Source organism: Apium graveolens, chromosome 4 (genome assembly GCF_009905375.1).
Source record: "Apium graveolens cultivar Ventura chromosome 4, ASM990537v1, whole genome shotgun sequence".
Classification (NCBI taxonomy): domain Eukaryota; kingdom Viridiplantae; phylum Streptophyta; class Magnoliopsida; order Apiales; family Apiaceae; genus Apium; species Apium graveolens.
Genome location: NC_133650.1, coordinates 316,301,134 through 316,325,642, shown reverse-complemented (window position 1 = coordinate 316,325,642; position 24,509 = coordinate 316,301,134). Strand labels below are relative to the sequence as shown.

General features: G+C 33.5%; 1 protein-coding gene and 1 pseudogene across 1 annotated transcript; one reads left to right on the top strand and one right to left on the bottom strand.

Moving 5' to 3' along the window:
• Positions 1-708: 708 nt before the first annotated feature.
• Positions 709-12,483, bottom strand: LOC141720307 (sorting nexin 2A-like; annotated as a pseudogene).
• Positions 12,484-12,567: 84 nt separating this feature from the next.
• LOC141720306 (cell differentiation protein rcd1-like) lies at positions 12,568-17,105 on the top strand. The gene is made up of 9 exons (XM_074522649.1): positions 12,568-12,780; positions 13,168-13,239; positions 14,361-14,450; positions 14,693-14,735; positions 15,203-15,312; positions 15,622-15,726; positions 16,169-16,359; positions 16,451-16,524; positions 16,990-17,105. The coding sequence occupies exons 1-9, from the start codon at positions 12,568-12,570 to the stop codon at positions 17,103-17,105; spliced, it is 1,014 nt and encodes a 337-aa protein (XP_074378750.1).
• The last annotated feature ends 7,404 nt before the right edge of the window (positions 17,106-24,509 follow it).

Genomic DNA, 24,509 nt, shown 5'->3' with positions numbered 1-24,509 from the left:
TCAATTGCAACAGTATATACCACATTATGCAACACCATTTTTAAATTGCAACAGTATTATAATCAAATGTAATACAGTGAAAAGCAATATGCAACATCATACTATGGAATATGCAACACTAGAAAACATAAAAATTTGGCCATAATTTGTCTGTTTTTACATGATACCTGCCATAAGTGGCATCCAACAAAAACAACCATATCAGGAATCAACAAGTTTTAAACATACAAAAAATACTAAAATACATACGCCCAATTCTAAATTTAAAACACCAAAAGTACATCAAATCTTTCTTCAAATGAACAAAGATACCAAAGAACTAAGTCACTAAGAAGTTGCGCCTTGAGTGCCTTGAATGACTGTAGTACCGTTTTCCTCTTGATCACTGGAAACCGTGGTACATCTTCGAATAAAAACCTTTTAAAAATAGACCCTAAGGCGATGTTGATGCAAGGAAGCTAAATGGAGCTTTAGCCTAGAAAATAAAAATGAATAGAATAAGAATAACAAGATTTGGGCCTTAAACTTAAGTAATGAAAGCAGTTGACTTAACAGGTCAATCACTCAATATTATGGTATTGATTTGGGCCTTAAACTTTCCATTATTAATTTACTACTTATTTAACACAACGCAATTAAACCCAACCAATAAAGTCAATAATTTCATTTTTAGAATTTATTACGAGCTATGGGCTGTAAATACATGCATCAAAAAATGTACTTCTGCCTAGGAACAGATTGAGCATTTGCCCCAAAAAGACGCAAAACAGATAGTGTACAAAGCGTAAAAGATTTATGATTTATCTGCCAAGAGAGACTAAAACAAAGAGCTAAATACAACCAAAAGCAACTGGACTCAAAAGGTAATTTTTTTTGGAGTCAATATAGGCCCCGACATTTCCTTTAACGAAATTACTTGAAACAACTTGCAACTAGACCAAAAAAAATTCATTCTAAATTTATATTTAACAAATCGATAATGTGCTATATAGTCTACATAGACATGCATAAAAAATGTACTTCCAGCCAAGGTTACAGAGAAGCATGTCCCCAAAAGACGAGAAGCAGATGAAGTAAACTTACAATCCAAGGTTGCTTTGAGGATCTGTAGGGCATCTCCTTGATTACTTTTTCCAATCTCAGTGGTGCGAGGGGAACTAAATCAGCAATTTCCTTTAAAGCAGCATGCACACGAGAATTTGCTCTTTTTTTGCAAGACCAGTGGCTACTGTAATAGCCTAAGGAAAGATAAAGGCGGCACAAAATTTCTTACAAGCATATCCAAGCATAGATGGAGGTATTTTCCGCTCACTGCAGCCTACAATGTAGTAAAAGCAAAACTAATCCTTGATAAGAACAAGCAATGATAATCATTATTGTATAGTGAGTAGCATTACATATCAAAGCAACAACCAACTCAACCAATACATCCATCACATCTGGACCATAGTTCCACAAGCTCATGCCACTTATCTGAAGGTAACAAACTTTCTTTAACAACCAAAAAACTAAAATCCGAAAAAAATAATGGAAAAAGAAATGAGCAAAAATATTAATGCACTATTACTTACAGAAGAAAGAAGCATTTTGTGGTGATCAGAATCTATGTAAGAAACTGCTCCAGACAGGGCTTTCAAACTTGTCTTTTAAATTATAAAACAACATTAGGTAAGCCTTTACAGAAGTAATAAGAGGACATAAAGTTTACACATTTTAGTGCATATACTTTACAAAAACACTCAACCTACCACAAGCATGGCCACTTCATCTGGTGCTAGGCGTTCAGTATGGTGCGGATTCCCGATCAACTCGTGATAACTGTCAGGTTGACCCTGAAAACTTATAAATCACTATTAATCAACCATAAGATTGATCTTCAAACTGAGAATCAATGTCAAATGATTAGAATTTATAACATATAAAAATCCATTATCTACTTAAATGTTTGAAACTGCAAACAAGCCTGTATGATGATTTTCTCTCCATAGTTCTGCTTAACAGTAGACATAAACTCCGCCAGAAGCTCGGCAAATTCCTTGATGCAGGTGAATGCATACAAAATTAGTTTTTAGTTGTAGACCGCAAGTAATTATATCTATGAATTACAGAAAGGAAGATAAAAAGTACCTGCCCAGTTGCCCTCTTTTGTTTGAGCCCAATAATGAACTCATCATCCAGCAACTTTTGGTTATTTGTGCCGACGTCGATGGTAATAGGTAAGCACTGCAAATACAACACAAATATACAGTTTAGAATAAGAATTAACAATAATGTCATAGTATAGATAGGAAGCTTCATGTAACCCAGGTTGCCTTGTTATCTAATTGAATAGAACCATGAAAAGTGGTTAAGGGACAGCACGGATATACTCTACGTTCCCATGTCGCTAGCAGTAACATCCATAACATACCACCACAGTCTGGTAGCCACAATCAAATAAAGACCCTAGAACTTATATTCAGTGTTTCTAAATAATGATTACTGGGATTGATTTTGGTGACCCCATTGCTCATGACCGACTTCGCTTCTATTATATACTCAGTGTTGCACATTTATGCTCCTTCTGTGTTAATTACTTTGTATATTTTGCTAAATACTTCATCCTATTATGTTTTCTTGCTTGCTTCTAAAAATCTGAGGTGCTTAACTCTTCGTTGCTTATTATGCTACATACTAAGCAATAAGTCTGAGTGACTATGTACTGCTAACTATATTTTATTTGGTAAAAAATTAAGTCCTCATTTATAAGAATATCAAGATCCAATTCAACAGAATGAATAATTATTCTATGTTTAATTTGTCAGCATAACTCAAGCAAGGGCAAAGCTTATGCACATTTACTTTATAAAGCAATTGAAGAAATGGTTCTAATATCCACTTAAGGACACACACAATTAACTATTTTTCTTAGTGCAAGACCCTCCTATTGTATTCAGTTTTTATAATGATTGTTATTGGATGAAGAAAAAACTACTTAAAGAATATATTATCTCAGCTCAAAAACTAGTTAAAGAATTTATGGATAACTGGTGTCACTAAAATTTCTGAAGTGTTCGGGTAATACATGCACTAGAAGGAAGAACATGTTACCTTGATCCGTTCATATTCTCTGACTGCACAGGTTTTAGCTTCCTCTGTTACTCTTACAGTTTCTTTCAACTCATCTATTTTGCGAATTCTAGACCTGTCACCACAAAAAATCTTTGATGAAGCAGCTTCAAGATTTTCAATCCTTACATTCAAGGAGGCCAGTTCGGATAAAAGAGTTTGCACCGTCAACAAAGCATTCGCGCGGTCAGAAAATGCATTGTTAATTGCCAACATCACCCCAAGATAGTCATGAAGCTTATCCTGCAGTATAAGAATAGAGCATCTGTAAATATCTAGCACTTCGAGTGGAACAAGATGCTTGAAAAGATAAAGGATCATGATTAAAGTTAGCAATTCAAGTCTGGGAAAGTACAACAATCCAGTAACTTACCAGATGCTTGACAGTTTGTGCATTCAACTCCCGATAGAGTCTGCTAGTTTGACAGCAGCAGTAGCTGAAAGTGATATGTCCTAAGTCCAATCATGTATGAGGATTTAGGAATAACTTTTATGTAATCTGTTTTGATTTCATTGATATTAATAAAAGGCTTTTTTGTTTTTATTGCGGGCTCTATCTATTTAAATTTAAATAAGATATACCACAGTTTAGAGTAAAGCTTTTTATGGATTGTGATGAGATCATAATAATGAGACCTAAAAGATGATAACTCTAAACTTAAATAGTTCCTGGTCGTAGAATTATAACTGGTAATTAATAATCCGCAAAGATGCGGTACATACTATGCTTGCTTCATTATGAAGGATGTCTGTTCTCACTATAGCTAGTATGTAGGTGCTTATTATAGAATAAGTTCACTGAACATGACTCACACAGCTGAACAACTAATGGAGTTCACTCACGTGTCAGCAGTTGTTCACATAGTGATAGTTGTACAAGTATCCTTAGACTTGAGGTCATCATAGTCATCTTGTGTACACTGAACTATGCTTTGGTTTAGTTCTTAGTCTCAAGGGACAATTATAAGGGCTCTACTGGGTATAGGAATTTGTACACGAAGATAGGGTATGATCAATAAAGGATCTACCCCTTCCAGTGTAGGAAGAGAATGTTCAATGCTGATCCACTTATGTTAATCCAGGAATCTCTGGCCAGAGTGAATGAAATTAGAAAGGAGTTTCTAATTTACATTAAATAGAACTAAGCATAGTGAATGGGAAAGCAAGTGATTAAATAAGATAGGCTTGACACAAGTTTTATGCCTTGTATTTAATCGTGATATTGCAGGTAGAAGGAATTAATTGTACGGTAACTACTCACTGAATAGGTTCTTGGTATTCTAAGCAGTGAATTCGTATTATCCGGATAGTCGCGATATGCTGAGAAGTATCCCTCACGATGTAGAATAAATATGATTAATTTATTAATCATATTTAATGAATTAGAGAATCTATATAAATAATGATAAAATAATTTTATTATTATTTATTTCTACTACCGCTTAATATTGAACCTATAGGGTCACACCATAAAAGATAATGATTTAATGGTGGAGGAATTAATTAATAATGGCTGATAATTATTTATTTATGAAATAAATAATTAATTGGCAAATTTATAATTGATTAAATGAGATTTAATTGATTTAAATTATTAAGAAAAGATTCTTAATATTATTAATTAAGAAAAGATTCTTAATATATTAATTAAGAATTTAATTTTTAGAAATTAAATCAAGTGAGAGAATTATTTCTAAAGAATTTAGAAAAAGGATTAATAATTAAAAGGTGTTTTAATTATTAGTGAGAATAATAAAGGGTTAATAATAATAATATTTTATGGAAAAAAATTTAGCTGAAAATTTTGCCTATAAATATACTATTATAAACCCTATTTTTGCCTTAACCAAAAAGATTGACAAAACCCTAATTATCTCCATCTCCTCCTCCTTCATTACATCGTTTTCTTGATGGATACCGGTGGAGTGCTTCACACTTGAGGAGCATCTGCTAAGGATCTCCGTTCATCGTTCTTGGATCGCTATTAAAGACCTCCATCTTTCCATTAACGTAAAGCTTCTTAAGGTAAACATACTGAACTACGAATTAAATATTATTTTTTCGCATGGATCCTGCGGAGGGTTTCGGTTCTTTTTAAGAGTAAATTTACGTTTTCGCTGCGTTTATGTGCTAAAAACCCTTCAGTAGCCACATTTTTCATGTCTGCAGATCTCACCCTTTGAGAGTTGAACATTGCCTCATCCGCCTCAAACTTCGTTAGCTTGACAAAAGCCAACCCCAGTTGCCCCATCGTCTCCCAATTTCTTGCTGAGCTTTAATTTCATGTCAATAGCATACGTCCCATTTCATTATACATATTATTAGTACCTAAATCAACTACATGACAGTAATAAATATTACAAATTTACATATAACACCGAGGCAAATATCGATATTTCCTTTATTGTATGGAGCTAGGAAATTGATTAACATACATTTAAGCTTAATCAAGTCTGAGATGTCGCAACTCAAAATGGTCTCGCTAGATCAGCATTATCAGACAAATATCAATACATATTTGAATCGAGAAACATTACTAATTATATAAACCGACAAACATAGCACTCAAAATTTATAATTTACATCAAAAGAGTTCAATAGACCTGCTGAGAAGCAATACCAATCTGATTCTCGAAATCCTGCAACTTACCCTTCCTCTTGAAAAATTCCTTATCTTCCTCCACAACCGGTGGCTTAACCGCACCCCAATCATTCGTAACCGACTGCTTCAACTCCTTAAAAATCCTCAACAAATCCCTCCCTCCTTTCGCAGGCAACGCAACCTCATTCACATCCAATGCACTCCCTTGCAAACTCTCCCTCCCAAACAACTGCCAAGGCAACTTCACCGCCCCATCCAACATTCTCGACGCCACATCCGTGGTCCTCACCAACGGCAACTTCCCATTCGACACGTCTTGCTCCTTCTGAGGATCCGAAACCGTGATTCGCACATACTTCGCTCCGGAATGTGAAGTCGAAGTTGCGAACAAATCATGACCGTTGACTCCACTTCCTCCGTTGCTATCTTCTCCATCGAACGATCGAAATATTGCTTCAGCATACGAAGGCGGTTCGAGAAACGTGTTGTACGGATTAGGTTGTTGATTTCTCGATTGTTTCTACACATCTCGGATCGAGATGTGTAGGAGAATATAATAAGAAGGTGAGCGGAGGAGAGGATGGTGGAGGTGAGAAGGGGTCTGAAGATCTGAGTGAAGAGAGGGGTTGAAAGACGAGGCGGCCACTGCTAATGATTTATGTTTGTTAGGGTTTTATATAAAAATGATAAATTTTTAGGGCTTGTCTGTTAACGGGCTGGGCCTTGACTTAATTAAGTCTTTACAATCATAATTTCTTAATTATTTTGATAAATATCTTGTTGCTTTTCTGTAAATTATTTTAATATTATTTTAATTTCGAGTATCAGCTCAGATTTAGAGAGAAAGAGTGAATTTTTGTTAAGGGGAAATAACCGCCCAATTTTTTGGCCTGGGAAAGTGTGCAGATCTGTGTCTCAACATCATTTAATTATTTTTTTAGTTTTTTATTAAATATTTACAATTTTATATATAAGAAAATTGTATAACTAATGTAAAATATATGTCAAAATAACACGACAATGATAAAATTAATCGGAACAATTATTTGTATAATTGAATTGTCGAACAAGAATTTAAAAAAAATAGAAATCATTCGGGACAAGAATCTACATGGAACCCGTGTTGACCGTAATTTGACTATTATAAAAACATAATAAAATCTAATTTTTTTAAAAAAAATTACACAACTTAAAAATTAGTAGGTAATATCATCCGTATGGTTGGATCGTTGAACAAGAATTTTAAAAAAATAGAATCACCACTCGGGACAAGACTTGGTTATAGGAACTCGTGTTGACCGTAATTTGACTATTATAAAAACACACGCTATAAAATCTAAATTTTAAAAAAAAATTACACATTTTTAAAATAAGTAGGTATCATCATCCATACGGTTGGATCGTTGAACAAGTATTTTAAAGAAATAGAATAATCACTCGGGACAATACTAGGTAACAGCAACCCGTGTTGACCGTAATTTGACTATTAAAAAAGCACGTGATATAAAATCTAAATTTTAAAAAAAAAAATTAAACATCTCTAAAATTAGAAGGTAACATCATCTATACGGTTGGATCATTGAACAAGAATTTCAAGAAAATAGAATCACCACTCGGGACAAGTCTTGGTTATAGGAACCCGTGTTGACCGTAATTTGACTATTATAAAAACATACGATATAAAATTTAATTTTTTTAAAAAATATTTAGACATTTTTAAAATTAGTAGGTATCATCATCCGTACGGTTGGATCGTTGAACAAAAATTTTAAAAAATAGAATCACCACCCGGAACAAGACTACGTAATGTGAACCCGTGTGCACCGGGGTTTGACTATTAAAAAAGCATGTGATATAAAATTTATTTTTTTAAAAAAAAATTACACATCTCTAAAACTAGTAGGAAACAAAATTTGTACGGTTGGATCAATTAAAAATATTTTAAAAAAATTATAACATAAATATAACAAATAAATTTTAAGAATAGTACAATAACTAACGCAACACTAAATAACCTACTGCAACACCATAAAGCAAATACAACGCCTGAAGTGCCACATCAGCAAGTGGGCCCCACTGTGTGCCACGTCAGCATGCCACGTCAGCATTTTGGGCCCCCATGTGGGTCCCACTAATCCCATGTCAGCATTCCACAGTCACCAATGGGCCCCATATGTGGGGCCCAAAATGCTGACGTGGCATGACACGTTAACATGCCACGTTAGCACCCGTGGGTCCCCAGCACGCCACCTCAGATTTATTTTCCACGTCAGCATTTATTAAATAAAAAAAATATCTAATGCAACGCTATGACCTCTACTGTTGCATGCTGCACAACACTAACAGTTATTAGCAATGGTAGCTTCAATGTAATGAAACGCTTTCACCACTATGTTGCAATAAACTGAAAATTTTGTAGATAATGCAACGCTTTTTGTGCAACGCTGGATAAAAATCGTTGCCTATGTGCACTTATGGCGTAGTGAATGTTCATGACCGATAAGATGATGATGCCTAAAACTTTTTTACCTATGGGAGGATTAGCTAAGAATGCGATCGCTATCCAACCTGAAGCTTGATAAATAGACCCTACTTTAATAATCACTTTGTACTTTACATATTTTGTAACTCTGATCCAAGATATAAATCAATCACCTGGTTCCTAGCGTGCAAAAGACTCAGAAAAGCTCATCTTAGTTAAAATTATGTACATGCCTTCAGGAGAACATATTGTAAAGGCTAAAATCTAAATTCCATGAAAAGAGAAGATGAAAGGAGAAAAAATACGACAAATATAAAAGTAATAGGAAGAAATAAAGGGAGAAAATCATTAATCCTTGAGATGGATGGCATGAGAGATATGTTCACCTCCACTTGAAACTCAAAAAAGCTCATCGTTCATTAATGTTGTAGATCCATGAGAGCACACCTTACACAAGAGATAACAATCCAAAAAAATTAAAGATTATGATACGATATTGGTGGAATAATATCAAAAATTGCACATGAACTACAACTTTAAGTCTCTCGTTCATTAATGTTTATAACGGGTTTTCAAAAAGTAAAAAGGCACTGAAGTGGAATATCGATGACAGATCCTTCCCCGTTATGCAAGCACTTTAAATACCTGTTAATAAACCAGGTAAAATTGAATTCCTGAAGAAAAAATAGTTACTGAAACTTCAAGAACTAATATGGCCAAATAATAAAATTATCAACATTGTTCTAGAACACAATTAAGGGATGTCAATGAGGCTGAAAAGAAATAGCTATTTCAGCAAGATTATCAAGCTGTCTTAGACTCTGTTTCTTTTAAAGCTGAGACATTTACTCACCATGTGGCTTCTGAGAGAATTCTCAACTTGGTGCACACAACTGCTTCTATGCAAAGGGCCAAGGATGCAATCACTACCATGCCCTTCACAGCTGGTGATGAATTTGACTATCTAGCTGGTGGTTCTGAGGAGTTTGGGGATGAAGATGATGATGAAGAAGATTTCATGCACACAGGAGGAGAAGCAGGCCATAGCTCAACTACAAACACTCCATCTTGGATGTTTAGCAAAGACTGTGATGAGCACCATTTCAAATCAACTCTTTTCACATCATTCAAAAACTCAGACAGCTCTTCAAGCCACTACAAATTCCAACACCAAGAGACTTTTTCATTTACTTTATTTTCTTATTTTCGTTAGTAATTTACTGAAATGTCCCTACTTCCGTTAAAGTTAACGGTTATCTTGGATGGAAAGTCATTAACGGGGTGCAAATAGAAGAGAAATTAATTTTATGGGGTGCAAGTTGACAGAGAAAATAATGTAGACGAAATCGCAAAAATAAAAATAAAAGTGGATTACGAACTGCCAATTACTAAAATAAAAAGAACTTATTATTGAATAACACACAAGTCAAAGATTTGTTAGATGATTTGTTGCCATTTCTTTCTGATTCTACTAAGAATACTATGCAAAATCTCACCAATCACAGATTCTACAGTAGTTTCTACTCCAAACTCTGTCATTTCCACTATCTCGATGAATATTGTTCATCCGTTGACCAGTGATGGTATCTCGACGGATGTGCTTAACAGCAATTATCCATTGACACTTTCAACTACTACTTCGACGGATGTTTCTCATCCGTTGACAATCACTGCACAAATTGAAATCTCAACTGTTGTCACAAGTGCAGATGATTTAGTAGTTGTACAATCACTCTTAGGATTGAGGAAAGGGAGTGAACATAGTGAGAGGCTGAATTGCTCTCAGGCAAAAGGAGAGGAAAAGAGTGAAAATATGCAAGGTATTTCTTCTAGTTGGCAAAAGTGAGTGAGTGGAGTCCCACCTTAGTAGGTGAAGGTGAAGGTGTGAGGGTGGGAAGCCAAGGGGAGCCCTTGATGTAAGAAAAGAGAGATTATGATAGAAAAGCAGGTACAGAAGAATGGGAAGATCCCATTGTTAGTGAGTTAAGGGATGTCAATGAGGCTGAAAAGAAATAGCTATTTCAGCAAGATTATCAAGCTGTCTTAGACTCTGTTTCTTATAAAGCTGAGGCATTTACTCATCATGTTCCAGCTTATCAAGTTCTAGTTGAACAGGACAATGTGGCTTCTGAGAGAATTCTCAACTTCGTGCACACAACTGCTTCTATGCAAAGGGCCAATGATGCAATCACTACCATGTCCTTCACAGCTGGTGATGAATTTGACTATCCAGCTGGTGGTTCGGAGGAGTTTGGGGATGAAGATGATGATGAAGAAGATTTCATGCACACAGGGGGAGAAGCAGGCCATAGCTCAAGTACAAACACTCCATCTTGGATGTTTAGCAAAGATTGTGATGAGCACCATTTCAAATCAACTCTCTTTCACATCATTCAACAAACTCAGACAGCTCTTCAAGCCACTACAAATTCCAACACCAAGAGACTTTTTCATTTACTTTATTTTCTTCTATTTTGTTAGTAATTTATTGAAATGTCCCTACTTCCGTTAAAGTTAACGGTTATCTTGGATGGAAAGTCATTAACGGGGTGCAAATAGAAGAGAAAAATTTTATGGGGTGCAAGTTGGCAGAGAAAATAATGTAGACTGAAATCGCAAAAATAAAATAAAAGTGGATTACGAACTCCCAATTACTAAAATAAAAAGAACTTATTATTGAATAACACACAAGTCAAAGATTTTTAAAATTGAAATCCAAATTAAATATGTCGATCCATTTATATCAATATATTTGACTTTAACAGCTTGCTTTAAAATATTATAATCCATGATTTTAAAATGAATTGGTAGCGGTTAAAATTTTCTTGAGACTGGGCTGTTGAGTTCTCGTTAATTTTAGGCCTTGTGACCACATGGGTTTTCTAGTCTGGGTTTAACCATCTATCACTAGACCTATATTAGCAAACAAATTAAAAAAAGTGCATTTCAAAAGCAAAAAAAAATTGAAAAATAACATTGACGAGTACCCCCGTCCTACCCAATTATTTACATCTGGTTTGAGTACGAAGGTTAAAAAAATTATAAATTAATGATAAAAAGTAATATTCTAAAATTCTCGATTAGACCCATCAATCCACCATTATTCCTATACAAAGTACTACACTAATTGATTTTTGAAAATTTGAATAGAATCCTCACATAATGTGTTGGATTCATCAAATTTTGATTGGAAACTCTGGTTCGAATCTGCGAATTTATTAAACATGTTAGTATAGTTCAAAATTTATATCCGTTAAACCAAAATTTTTTACAGTTGTTTCCAAAATTATTGTAACTATTGATAGCTGAAAATAAATTTATCTTTTACATAAATATTAAGGCAAAATAATAGATTCCATTTATGTCATGAAATACAATCAAAATGTCATTGAAATCTCACTTTTATGTATTTTGAAAAATTAATGTAAATATTATCATTAACGACTTTACTTCCATAGGTGATTAAGAACATTATAATTTATTAATTACTTTGTTTGAATAAATAATAATTACTACAATTTTCAAATTTTTTCCATATATTAGTATTACTTGGAGATCTTGAATTAGAAATTCTAATTAAAATCTGCAAATTTTTAAAACAACATATCATTTAGGTTTCAAATTTTAAAAAAACTTCATTTTTTAAATATTTATACCATGTATAAACTTTATAGCCGTTTCTAAAGTTATTAATTGATTGTTACAAGTTGGTTGGAATAAATTGATTTTAACGTTAAATTAACAGCAAAATACTGTAGTTTATTTAAGTCACGAATACGATCAAATATCATTACCTATCTTGAAATATATGTATGTTGAAATTACATTATTACCATCATGTACGATTTAACTAATATAACTTATTTAAAAAATCATATTTCCAATTATTGTTTATTAATTATCGTGATGGTACAAACAATAATTGGTATAAATTTATACATGTATAAGATTGCTCCTAGATTTTAAAATTTTTGTGCAACCTTATTTATATACCATAACAATTTTCTTTTCCCAAACTATCCCAAATTATTTGATGCAAAACATGAAAAATCTTACAAATATTTAATCACAAATTTACAGGTAAAAGGTAAGGATGAGGTATGTAAAGTGTGGGTTTAGGCCCAAAACCATGAACCGCTAACGTCCCCTAGAAATTGTTTTTCCAAATAACAGCAAAAAGGATACGTCCAGCACCCAATCCTAGGTACACAGCAGTGACTCCAGCAAAATAAAAAATCTTATAAATACCGAAAAAATATTCATTCCTACAGCCTCCAATATATTGCCGCATCTTTAGTTCAGTGTTCTTTTCCTACACAACATAACAGCAGCAGCCATCTTGTTCAGTTCATATCTAAGGTTTTTGTCTGAAACAATGTTGAATCTCCCTGACTCTCTTTATCCTGATCCGATACAAGGTGACAACAGTGTTATGTCGAATGGTGGTGCACCTGCTAACAACAATGGTCCCTGTGATGGTGCTAGCAAAGCTATTGATTGGCCTTCTGCTAGTGTAGAGGACTTGGTTGTGTTGCTTCGAGAACCTGAGCATGGCGAAAAGGCCATTTCATCTCTTACTCAGATTAAGGTCCATTATTTTTCTTCATTTATGAAGATTTTTGTTTGTTTTATGTACATTTTTGTTTGTTTTTGTATGTTGTTAGGTGGAAATAAATTGATCTGTAATTGTAAATTCATAAATGATGTTTTTAATACATGATTGGATGCACCAAATGTCACTTTTACGTGGATTCTTTCGATATTTTGTAGTTTTATATTTTATTTAGAACAATAAGTATGTGCAGAGAAATGATGATCTTGACTCGCCTAAATGACTGTATAGTCATTTAAGTTTGCTTGTTAGAAGTTTAAAGTGCAGTCCAGCCTGCAGAGTCAAATTATTTACACTCTATGTTCTAATGTCTATTGGGTGATATAGTATATTTCATTTCTAACATGTGATTTATCAATACAGAAACAGGGAAGAATTCAAGATTTGGCCCTCCACATTTGGCGGTCAATCAGTACGGTTTTCTTACTCCTATCGGTATGCACAATGACTTGGGTCTACCAAATGCTTTGCATTGATCAAACTAAATGTATTTGTTTTAATAGCTTGCTTAAATTTATATCATGTCGTGAATTCTTTTTATTAACTTCTAATTTTGGTTAACATTAACAATAAAAGTTCCCTGTTTTGATTTGAGTTTCTTCCTCACATCTTAATACTGAAGTGGACTACTAAACCAAAATGGCAGTATCTAGGTTACATTGTTATATTTGATCTTCTCAAGTATATATAGTATTTAATCAATATTTCGTGATTAATGATCCTTATTCTTTCTTGTCTTTTGAAATGATTATACTTGTTTGTGAATCCCTTGATCCTTGTGTCCGATACTATGACATGCAGGTCCCCTCATCGGATAGGGGATTCATCCTGAATCCTAATTTTGATTCTTTCCCCACAATTTGTAATCAAAATTTCTGTTAACCGCCTATTTTCGTAAAATTAAGTATCAGTTTTTGTTGGTAAATACAAACGTATTATGCTAGTGTTCATTTTTGCATAAATTAAAATATTTTACCTGTATTTTGTGTTTTAGATCAATAAGTTATGCATTTGATTAAATTTGCTTATAGTTTGTGGTTTTTTTAACCAGATTGAATATATGTAACATCAAATCTAGAGAAAATCTATATTTCTATATGTCGTGTCCCCCGCACCCGAATTCCCATATTATTATATTATTTATTAGATTTTTGTCCACGCACCCCAGCACTTTGCACCCGTATCTTTGCTTGTCAGTTGCCGAAGAAATCTTTCATTGAACTAATGAGAAGATTTGCGGAGATCTCAAATATTTTGGAAATTTGAAATTTTGAAACCCAAAAATCTGGAAAATAGGCATTGTAAGGAAGTTCTGCAACTTTTATGTAACACGTCTTGGAGAAGTCCTACCCTTAAGATCAAGTTGCATCACATCTGAATCAGAACTTGATACAATTTATGAAATCCGCACATGATGGTCATTGGAATCATTTAAATGATTTACTACTTTGTTTGACAAGCTCAGCCTTGTGGTTTGTATTGGCTATTCTATCTATTCAAATAAGAATGTTGTGTTTTACAGTTGGTGATTAATGGAATTATCTTCTTTATTGCAGGAAGTATTATCTATATACAAGTCATTAACACCTGAGAAACTTACTATGAAAGATTCAAGTAAAGTTTGTGATGTACTTGTTTTGTTTGAGGTCATTTCCGCTCCTTTAATTTCCTTTTCTAGTGGTATTAACTTTGTAATGTATTTGCTTTATATGTTCGATTTCCTAATTTTCAAACTTTTTTCTTATCAAATTTATTTTTACTTATCAAATTTATTATCTATATACATCAAATTTATTTTTACTTATGCAGGAGCCATAGCTGGTCCTCTATGTACTTAAAAATTATGTATGCAACTCTAATATCAAAGTGTATTTTCTATTGAATGCAGTGCTTGGCCACTCACCCTCAAACGAAGATGCAGTTCCTTAATGGTATTTTTCTGAACTTTCTGAAAGCTATGTGACTTGTTTCTGCTAATGTATTCAGTATTTACATTAGTCTTCTTCAACATAGTTGGATGTATCCACAGTTATAGCTTCTTCTCACCAAATGATATAAGTTAATTTCATTCTATAACTTTTGCTGATTTCTTGATGTCTGATATTGCTACTTAAAGACCACACAAGATATTGTCGAACTTGACGTGTTTTGATATATAAATGCATTCACTTTTTATTTCAAGCTGGTATGATTTGTTTATGTGAACACCAAAGAAACAGGACACTGAGGTGAAATCAAGGATTCAGTTGAAGTTACAAGTTTGTTACATAAATTCTGGGATGAGGATTTTGCATAACTTATTCAAATATTGTTATTAACTGATTTTAATAGGATAATTAAGGAGCTAGATAAGGTTAATCGTAGACAGACTTGTATTAACTTACTTCTGTCCGTGCAGTTCAGATACATTGTTACTTGTACCCTTTCTTGGAGACTGAAGAAACGAGCAAGCCATTCCAGTACCTAAGGCTAATGAGCTTGGGGGTCATTGGTGGTCTTCTGAAGGAGGTACAATTCCACTCTAAATCAATACATGATACCTTCAATTTTTATACTTTTAGCCATTTGAATTATTAAAACAGCTAAGCACCAGTAACCTTGCATGGAAGTATTTTCTCATTGCTAGTTGCTACCCGCCCTTTCAAGTTTCAGCTCTGAATTGAATGCAATGTTGAGATGAATTAGCTTAATCAGAACAATAGTTGAAGAAAATGTCCATTATTTCTTACCAGATTGCATATCAATTTGCTTTAATATGATCTGATATGCCTATAAGGTTCTACTCCAAATATCATCCGAATCTTCTCTACTATGCAGGTAGGCGACCCTTCGACAAAGGTTGCTGTTCACTGTTTGCTTGAATCAGGACTCTTCCCTTTGTGTCTAAAATCCATAGAATATGGAAACGAACTTTCACAATCAGTAAGTGTCCATTAAAATTTGAACTCAACATTCTTTCGCTTCCAAGCATTTTTTACTGCAATATATCACCTTACATGTAATGTAAGACAGTACAGAGTATAAAATCTGGTTACTAAAAATTTCAAATAAATATCCCTTTCTAGTGTTTCTGCTAGGTGTTTATTGAAAAAGGGATTTTTAGTTAACACTCCATGTTTCGTATTAATACATATCAAGTCGACTTGATGAACATCTAATATTTTGGTGTTAGATGAACATTATTACCCAGCCATATATAAATCATAAGGTTTATATTGCATGGCATAGACTTGATCGTCCTAGTAAGAACCTGAGCAAATAATTCTGAAACAATTCCGGTACACCATCAAAATATAAATAGATCGACACCCATAGTTAATTGGCTCTTTAAACTCACTCTGAACACTTGTATATGGCTATACAGACTGCATCTTGGATAATGTCAAGAATAATGATGCAAGAGCAGGGACTACAGTATTGCTGTGAGCCTGCAAACCGGTTGTGTGCAATCATGAAGGTTTTTAATGACGTAATTGAAAAGATGCAGGATGAACCGTCTACTACAGTTTTGAAGAATATTATTCAATGTTATGTCATACTGTCCGATGATCCAAGGTTAGCCAGCAACCTTTGTAAGCATATCTTCCAAGCTGTTGTGTGTTTCTATTCTTATATCGTTCCTATAGTTATTGTATTATTGATTTAGAACTTGTGTAAAAAATGTCTCTGACCAAGCACCGGATAGCTTGAGAGTGGTTTTATGTCCCTTGGGGCGGTCTGGTTGTTGTACTTAACAAACATAATTTGATGTGATTCGAATGCAGCAGGGGTTGTCTCCTCTTGAGAAGCTTCATTCCGCCAATACTGACGACTGCCCCATATATTGAAGCCCTTCGTGTAAGTCCATCCAGATGATCTCTTATATACATGTAAAAATGTGGACTCTATTGTGGCACAAAACAGCAAATTTCACTACCAAAATCCAAGTTTATAAAAAAAAGTATCTATATTACGCATAAATACTGGAGGCACACAGTATTTGCAATTTTGTATGCCTCAGCAACTTCTATGGGCATCTCTAGTTGCACAACAAAACCGACATCAATACTTCTAGATACACGACTCCTCGTTTTGAATATTACATAATTTTTACATGAGTTTTTGTCGGACAGAGTCACAAGTACACACACTAATGTATCTTAAATGTTCTTATCTAATATCTAATTTTCTATACATATTATGCAGGCACGCCCTATAACTTAAAAAATTTACAAGATTTGTTTCAAAAGCTATCGATGGGATGCGGGCCAAATGCAGAAGCCGTTGGTGATGTTGCAGGTTCCTCACATCTTGATCGCTAGCTGATATTTGCTAGCTCTTTCCTTTCGTTATACAAGGGAAATTAAGAATTCTCTTATAGATCTTAGAAACCTTTTAATTTTAGCTATGATGTTAACAATATTTTTTGTAGAACAATTATATCTCCAAGTTGCAAAATAATACATGATAAACAATCATAAAATGCCCTATCCAGATTCATGTGGTTAGCTGATGATATTTTGGTGTTTAGTTTTCTCCTTTTACGCATTTTTTTATTTTCTTTACTCATGTTCTTGAATTACAGGCATGAACTCATTGGATGTCACTATTGATCAACGCTCTCTGTGAACTCTGATGATTGAGATCTTGAAAAAATATTGTTATGTTCAAAGATTAAAAAGATTAGATATAGTACATAAAATATTATTACCATTAATAAATTTCTTTATGATTTATAAACAATATGTTGAGATTTTCTAAACTAAAAAGATGTCAAAAAACAAAAATTCGTTTATTTGCATCAAACTTTCGGTCTCAAGCATGTAAAATAGCAGTTACATTTGAGACATCAAGACCTGTGCATCTTTTCCTACCTATCTCTGTCTTCTATTTTTCCAGTTTGCGCAAATACACTAGAATCTTCATTCACATATTGCTGTGTGCGCATCATCAACCTTATAAAAACAAAATTGGCGGCTAACGAGTAGATGGGAAGAAAAATCTCTAGTTTAAATTGTGCAATTTGTTGATATGAACTTCAAGTTTCTACAACTGGAAGCTAAAAAGAAAGACATTGAGCTGTTGATTGTTTATTATGAGCAGGCTCTGCATAAAATTTTAACTCTGATCATACATACCCGTACAATTGTCTATATGCTCGAAGAAACTATCTGTGTGCTTGGTACTAGACTGAAAACATTGAAAATTGAAGTTAAAATGGCATATATAACAACCAAAAAAATTGCATATTAAACTGTTATAATGCTAAAAATTGCTGCATAAAGTTATTTAATGTATGACATATGTATAATATATTTTACATTATGTTAACATACAGTACATAGGGCAAGAAGTTTTTACAGAGCTGGTAGACAACTGTCTAGCCATCAGTTTAAAAATAACGTAGTTTAGGCATCGGAGTTATCACAAAGTACAAACTATTCTCCCTCCCTCCCTCCCTCTCCATGTCTGTGTGTGTCTGTGTGTTTAAATATATAACACTACATTTCGTTTATTTTGGGGGGACAGGTTAAAGCTATCTTCCCTTTGACATTGTAGGCAAAAGCAAAATGCCACTATTTCTGTCATGAATGAAAATGAGAAGCTCTCAACTGTCTTAGAATATAGCTTGCTTGTCTTATGAAATAAAGTCCTAAACGTGAATTCTCTTTGAAAATAACTCAACATTCCCTGAACCGAAACGGCTATTGTATAACTTAGCAAAAAAAAAGAAACGGCTATTGTATAACTGCTAGACACCACACAGTTCATACACTATTGTTCTATTTGGTTGAAGGGAATACAAACAATATATTTGTTAACAAACTTCAATACAAAAGAAAGGTTGTAACTTGTAATTGTAAGAGGGAAGAATATAGAAAAAAGACGAGGATGTGCAAATTGTTCATAATGTAACTAGGTAAATATACCCGCCCAGTTCAGAGAAACTATTTAAAAATAAAAATAAAAATAAAAAATATTATTTACAGCAATTTTGTTGAAAATTAAGATTCCTAAAACTAAAAGAGTGGCTAAAAATAATGTTATAAAAATATAACATATAATTGGAGAGTTGATGAGTGTACCTAAAATTTTAAGGAGTTATACACATTAGAAGTGGTACAATGGTACTTTATATTTTAATTTTATACTTTTTTTTGTCAGATGTTCCAATCTGACATCTTTTTTCCAACTAACATTTCTTTATCCTTTCAAAAAAATACTACTTATAATAAGATTATGCATACATCATTTTCATATATATGTTTACTCTTTCATTGCTCTAAATATAATTTATCAAGCACGTATAATTTAACCTATCTAAATAAATGTTGAATAAATTTAGTACTTAAATTACAATAGACATTTTGCATCATCCAGGTGTAATAAGAGAAGCTAGAACTCCATATATAATCCATATGTGCACATTTTTAGAATTAATTTTTTTGCAAATAGCAGATACCAACATGATTGTAGACAAAGAAAAAATTGATCATACTTTAATATTAAAATAATAAAAAATGACTGGATCTGAGCATGTGTTTTGCTAAAAAAAATTATTTAATATATAAAAATCTTATATTGAAATTGAGATGACTAATATTACTTCCCAGTTTTTTTTAGCAAAACAATTAATTTGAAAATTAGTCAGTCATCCATGTAAGTCATCCATGTAAGTCATCCATGTAATTCAATTATCTAGAATATATTGGAACAACCATGTACGTCAATAACTTGTGAAATTAAAATGTAGTTATAGATGGGGACTTACATCTCCTCTTTAATGCCCAGGCTACAATTTTATATATACTATCACATTAAATCTTGAAAGAAACTCATAAACATCATAAAAATATACACCGCATTTCTTTGTCAAAATTATCATCGTCAATGTACACAACCATATCAATCAGCAACTCAAAAACCAATGCACTTAAGGGCTAATGGATTATTAGATGGATTATTATGAGTACCTACGAAAGCAGCATTTCAGACCTAAAAGCTCATACTTTCTGACTTCATCATTTTTTTTAGAAAAGAACTCTACCAACTTGCGATCTCGTTATTTTCCAAAATTCTGGTGTCTCATTATCCTTGAGATGCTCGAATGGATAGCAAACCTGTTTAAATTTCTCTAACCCAAAATGAAAGTCCTGCAATAAATCATAAATAATTAGAATATAGGCGTATTTGTAAGGGGTTAGGGAACATAAGACATTGCCTTCTTTGTTGCAACATGTACATAATTTGGGATGTTATGCAGATCCGCTAGAAGAGAAGTGGGTAACACAACTCATTTATTCTCACTGTTATCCAAATTGAAAATCGAACCTTGTTTCATAGTGGGAGCTTTTGCAAAGCAACAAATTAATGTCAAAGTAAAAGATAATTAATTATGTAAATTTTGATTTTTTAAAGATTTGGTCATAGGGAAATGGTTGCTAACTTGTAAAAACCTATGATTACAGTGTGAATTTAACCCTACACTTTTGTTACAATTTAATCTCATAAAGTAAACCGGATTAGCAAAAAAGGCTTTGTAAATAAGAGAAAGTCACATACAATGTACACAAGTTCAAACTCTCCATTAGCAGGTAGGAAAACAAATTCATTAGCATTTTATAGCATTCAAGAATGAAAGTATTGGCCAATTCAAGTACATTCAAACAAAAGTTATACTCATTATGTTAAAAGGTTATTACTCGTATTTCTACCGTACATAAAAGATTTTCACATTATTCTATAACCTATATGTACATACCTAAATTTTAGTCATTAGAGTAATCACTACGCCATAAGTGCACATAGGCAACCCCTACTATACAGTTGCATAAGGCCCAAATGGTGTTGCATAAGGTAATAGGCAACACCAGAGGGGGGTTGCCAATGTGGAAGTGGTCGTAGACACCTAATGCAATATTTTGTGCAAAACTTGAAAGTAATGCATCAGGTGGATTTTGCAACAGTAAATCACCTATTGGCAACAACAGAAAGTGTTGCATTAGACCTGACAGGATAGTACACTTGGTCCTACGTGGAACTGACACATCAGATGCCATGTCAGCAACAGGGGTGTCCCCAGGCCACATCACCATGCCACATCAGCACGCCACGTCAGCTGGGTCTCATCCTGCCACGTCAGCATGTGGGGGCCCCAATGTCACGTCAGCAGTGGGCCCTTTTTCCACATCATATGTGGGGCCCATATTGTTTATGCAACACCATTTTGATGCATATGCAACACTATTTTCATTCAATTGCAACAGTATATACCACATTATGCAACACCATTTTTAAATTGCAACATATTATAATCAAATGTAACACAGTGAAAAGCAATATGCAACATCATACTATAGAATATGCAACACTAGAAAACATAAAAATTTGGCCATAATTTGTCTGTTTTTACTTGGTACCTGCCATAAGTGGCATCCAACAAAAACAACCATATCAGGAATCCAACAAGTTTTAAACATACAAAAATACTAAAATACATACGCCCAATTCTAAATTTAAACACCAAAGTACATCAAATCTTTCTTCAAATGAACAAAGATACCAAAGAACTAAGTCACTAAGAAGTTGCGCCTTGAGTGCCTTGAATGACTGTAGTACCGTTTTCCTCTTGATCACTGGAAACCGTGGTACATCTTCGAATAAAAACCTTTTAAAAATAGACCCTAAGGCGATGTTGATGTAGGAAGCTAAATGGAGCTTTAGCCTAGAAAATAAAAATGAATAGAATAAGAATAACAAGATTTGGGCCTTAAACTTAAGTAATGAAAGCAGTTGGACTTAACAGGTCAATCACTCAATATTATGGTATTGATTTGGGCCTTAAACTTTCCATTATTAATTTACTACTTATTTAACACAACGCAATTAAATCCAACCAATAAAGTCATAATTTCATTTTTAGAATTTATTACGAGCTATGGGCTGTAAATACATGCATCAAAAAATGTACTTCTGCCTAGGAACAGATTGAGCATTTGCCCCAAAAAGACGCAAAACAGATAGTGTACAAAGCGTAAAAGATTTATGATTTATCTGCCAAGAGAGACTAAAACAAAGAGCTAAATACAACCATAAAAGCAACTGGACTCAAAGGTAATTTTTTTTGGAGTCAATATAGGCCCCGACATTTCCTTTAACGAAATTACTTGAAACAATTTGCCACTAGACCAAAAAAATTCATTCTAAATTTATATATAACAAATCAATAATGTGCTATATAGTCTACATAGACATGCATAAAAAATGTACTTCCAGCCAAGGTTACAGAGAAGCATGTCCCCAAAAAGACGAGAAGTAGATGAAGTAAACTTACAATCCAAGGTTGCTTTGAGGATCTGTAGGGCATCCTCTCCTTGATTACTTTTTCCAATCTCAGTGGTGCGAGGGGAACTAAATCAGCAATTTCCTTTAAAGCAGCATGCACACGACAAAGAATTTGCTCTTTTTTGCAAGACCACGTGGCTACTGTAATAGCCTAAGGAAAGATAAAGGCGGCACAAAATTTCTTACAAGCATATCCAAGCATAGATGGAGGTATTTTCCGCTCACTGCAGCCTACAATGTAGTAAAAGCAAAACTAATCCTTGATAAGAACAAGCAACGATAATCATTATTGTATAGTGAGTAGCATTACATATCAAAGCAACAACCAACTCAACCAATACATCCATCACATCTGGACCATAGTTCCACAAGCTCATGCCACTTATCTGAAGGTACAAACTTTCTTTAACAACCAAAAACTAAAATCCGAAAAAAATAATGGAAAAAGAAATGAGCAAAAATATTAATGCACTATTACTTACAGAAGAAAGAAGCATTTTGTGGTGATCAGAATCTATGTAAGAAACTGCTCCAGACAGGGCTTTCAAACTTGTCTTTTAAATTATAAAACAACATTAGGTAAGCCTTACAGAAGTAATAAGAGGACATAAAGTTTACACATTTTAGTGCATATACTTTACAAAAACACTCAACCTACCACAAGCATGGCCACTTCATCTGGTGCTAGGCATTCAGTATGGTGCGGATTCCCGATCAACTCGTGATAACTGTCAAGTTGACCCTGAAAAACTTATAAATCACTATTAATCAACCATAAGATTGATCTTCAAACTGAGAATCAATGTCAAATGATTAGAATTTATAACATATAAAAATCCATTATCTACTTAAATGTTTGAAACTGCAAACAAGCCTGTATGATGATTTTCTCTCCATAGTTCTGCTTAACAGTAGACATAAACTCCGCCAGAAGCTCGGCAAATTCCTTGATGCAGGTTAATGCATATAAAATTAGTTTTTAGTTGTAGACCGCAAGTAATTATATCTATGAATTACAGAAAGGAAGATAAAAGTACCTGCCCAGTTGCCCTCTTTTGTTTGAGCCCAATAATGAACTCATCATCCAGCAACTTTTGGTTATTTATGCCGACGTCGATGGTAATAGGTAAGCACTGCAAATACAACACAAATATACAGTTTAGAATAAGAATTAACAATAATGTCATAGTATAGATAGGAAGCTTCATGTAACCCAGGTTGCCTTGTTATCTAATTGAATAGAACCATGAAAAGTGGTTAAGGGACAGCACGGATATACTCTACGTTCCCATGTCGCTAGCAGTAACATCCATAACATACCACCACAGTCTGGTAGCCACAATCAAATAAAAGACCCTAGAACTTATATTCAGTATTTCTAAATAATGATTACTGGGATTGATTTTGATGACCCCATTGCTCATGACCGACTTCGCTTCTATTATATACTCAGTGTTGCATATTTATGCTCCTTCTGTGTTAATTACTTTGTATATTTTTGCTAAATACTTCATCCTATTATGTTTTCTTGCTTGCTTCTAAAAATCTGAGGTGCTTAACTCTTCGTTGCTTATTATGCTACATACTAAGCAATAAGTCTGAGTGACTATGTACTGCTAACTATATTTTATTTGGTAAAAAATTAAGTCCTCATTTATAAGAATATCAAGATCCAATTCAACAGAATGAATAATTATTCTATGTTTAATTTGTCAGCATAACTCAAGCAAGGGCAAAGCTTATGCACATTTACTTTATAAAGCAATTGAAGAAATAGTTCTAATATCCACTTAAGGACACACACAATTAACTATTTTTCTTAGTGCAAGACCCTCCTATTGTATTCAGTTTTTCATAATGATTGTTATTGGATGAAGAAAAAACTACTTAAAGAATATATTATCTCAGCTCAAAAACTAGTTAAAGAATTTATGAATAACTGGTGTCACTAAAATTTCTGAAGTTTTCGGGTAATACATGCACTAGAAGGAAGAACATGTTACCTTGATCCGTTCATATTCTCTGACTGCACAGGTTTTAGCTTCCTCCGTTACTCTTACAGTTTCTTTCAACTCATCTATTTTGCAAATTCTTGACCTGTCACCACAAAAATTCTTTGATTAAGCAGCTTCAAGATTTTCAATCCTTACATTCAAGGAGGCCAGTTCGGATAAAAGAGTTTGCACCGTCAACAAAGCATTCGCGCGGTTAGAAAATGCATTGTTAATTGCCAACATCACCCCAAGATAGTCATGAAGCTTATCCTGCAGTATAAGAATAGAGCATCTGTAAATATCTAGCACTTCGAGTGGAACAAGATGCTTGAAAAGATAAAGGATCATGATTAAAGTTAGCAATTCAAGTCTGGGAAAGTACAACAA

What these genes read in the sequence shown, in the direction of transcription:
- LOC141720306 (XM_074522649.1), top strand. Translation starts at nt 12,568, where the DNA reads ATGTTGAATCTCCCTGACTCTCTTTATCCTGATCCGATACAAGGTGAC. An exon ending in GAAGATGCAGTTCCTTAATG is followed by an intron (nt 14,736 to 15,202) that starts GTATTTTTCTGA and finishes CTGTCCGTGCAG; the next exon opens with TTCAGATACATTGTTACTTG. An exon ending in ATGTCCCTTGGGGCGGTCTG is followed by an intron (nt 16,525 to 16,989) that starts GTTGTTGTACTT and finishes CATATTATGCAG; the next exon opens with GCACGCCCTATAACTTAAAA.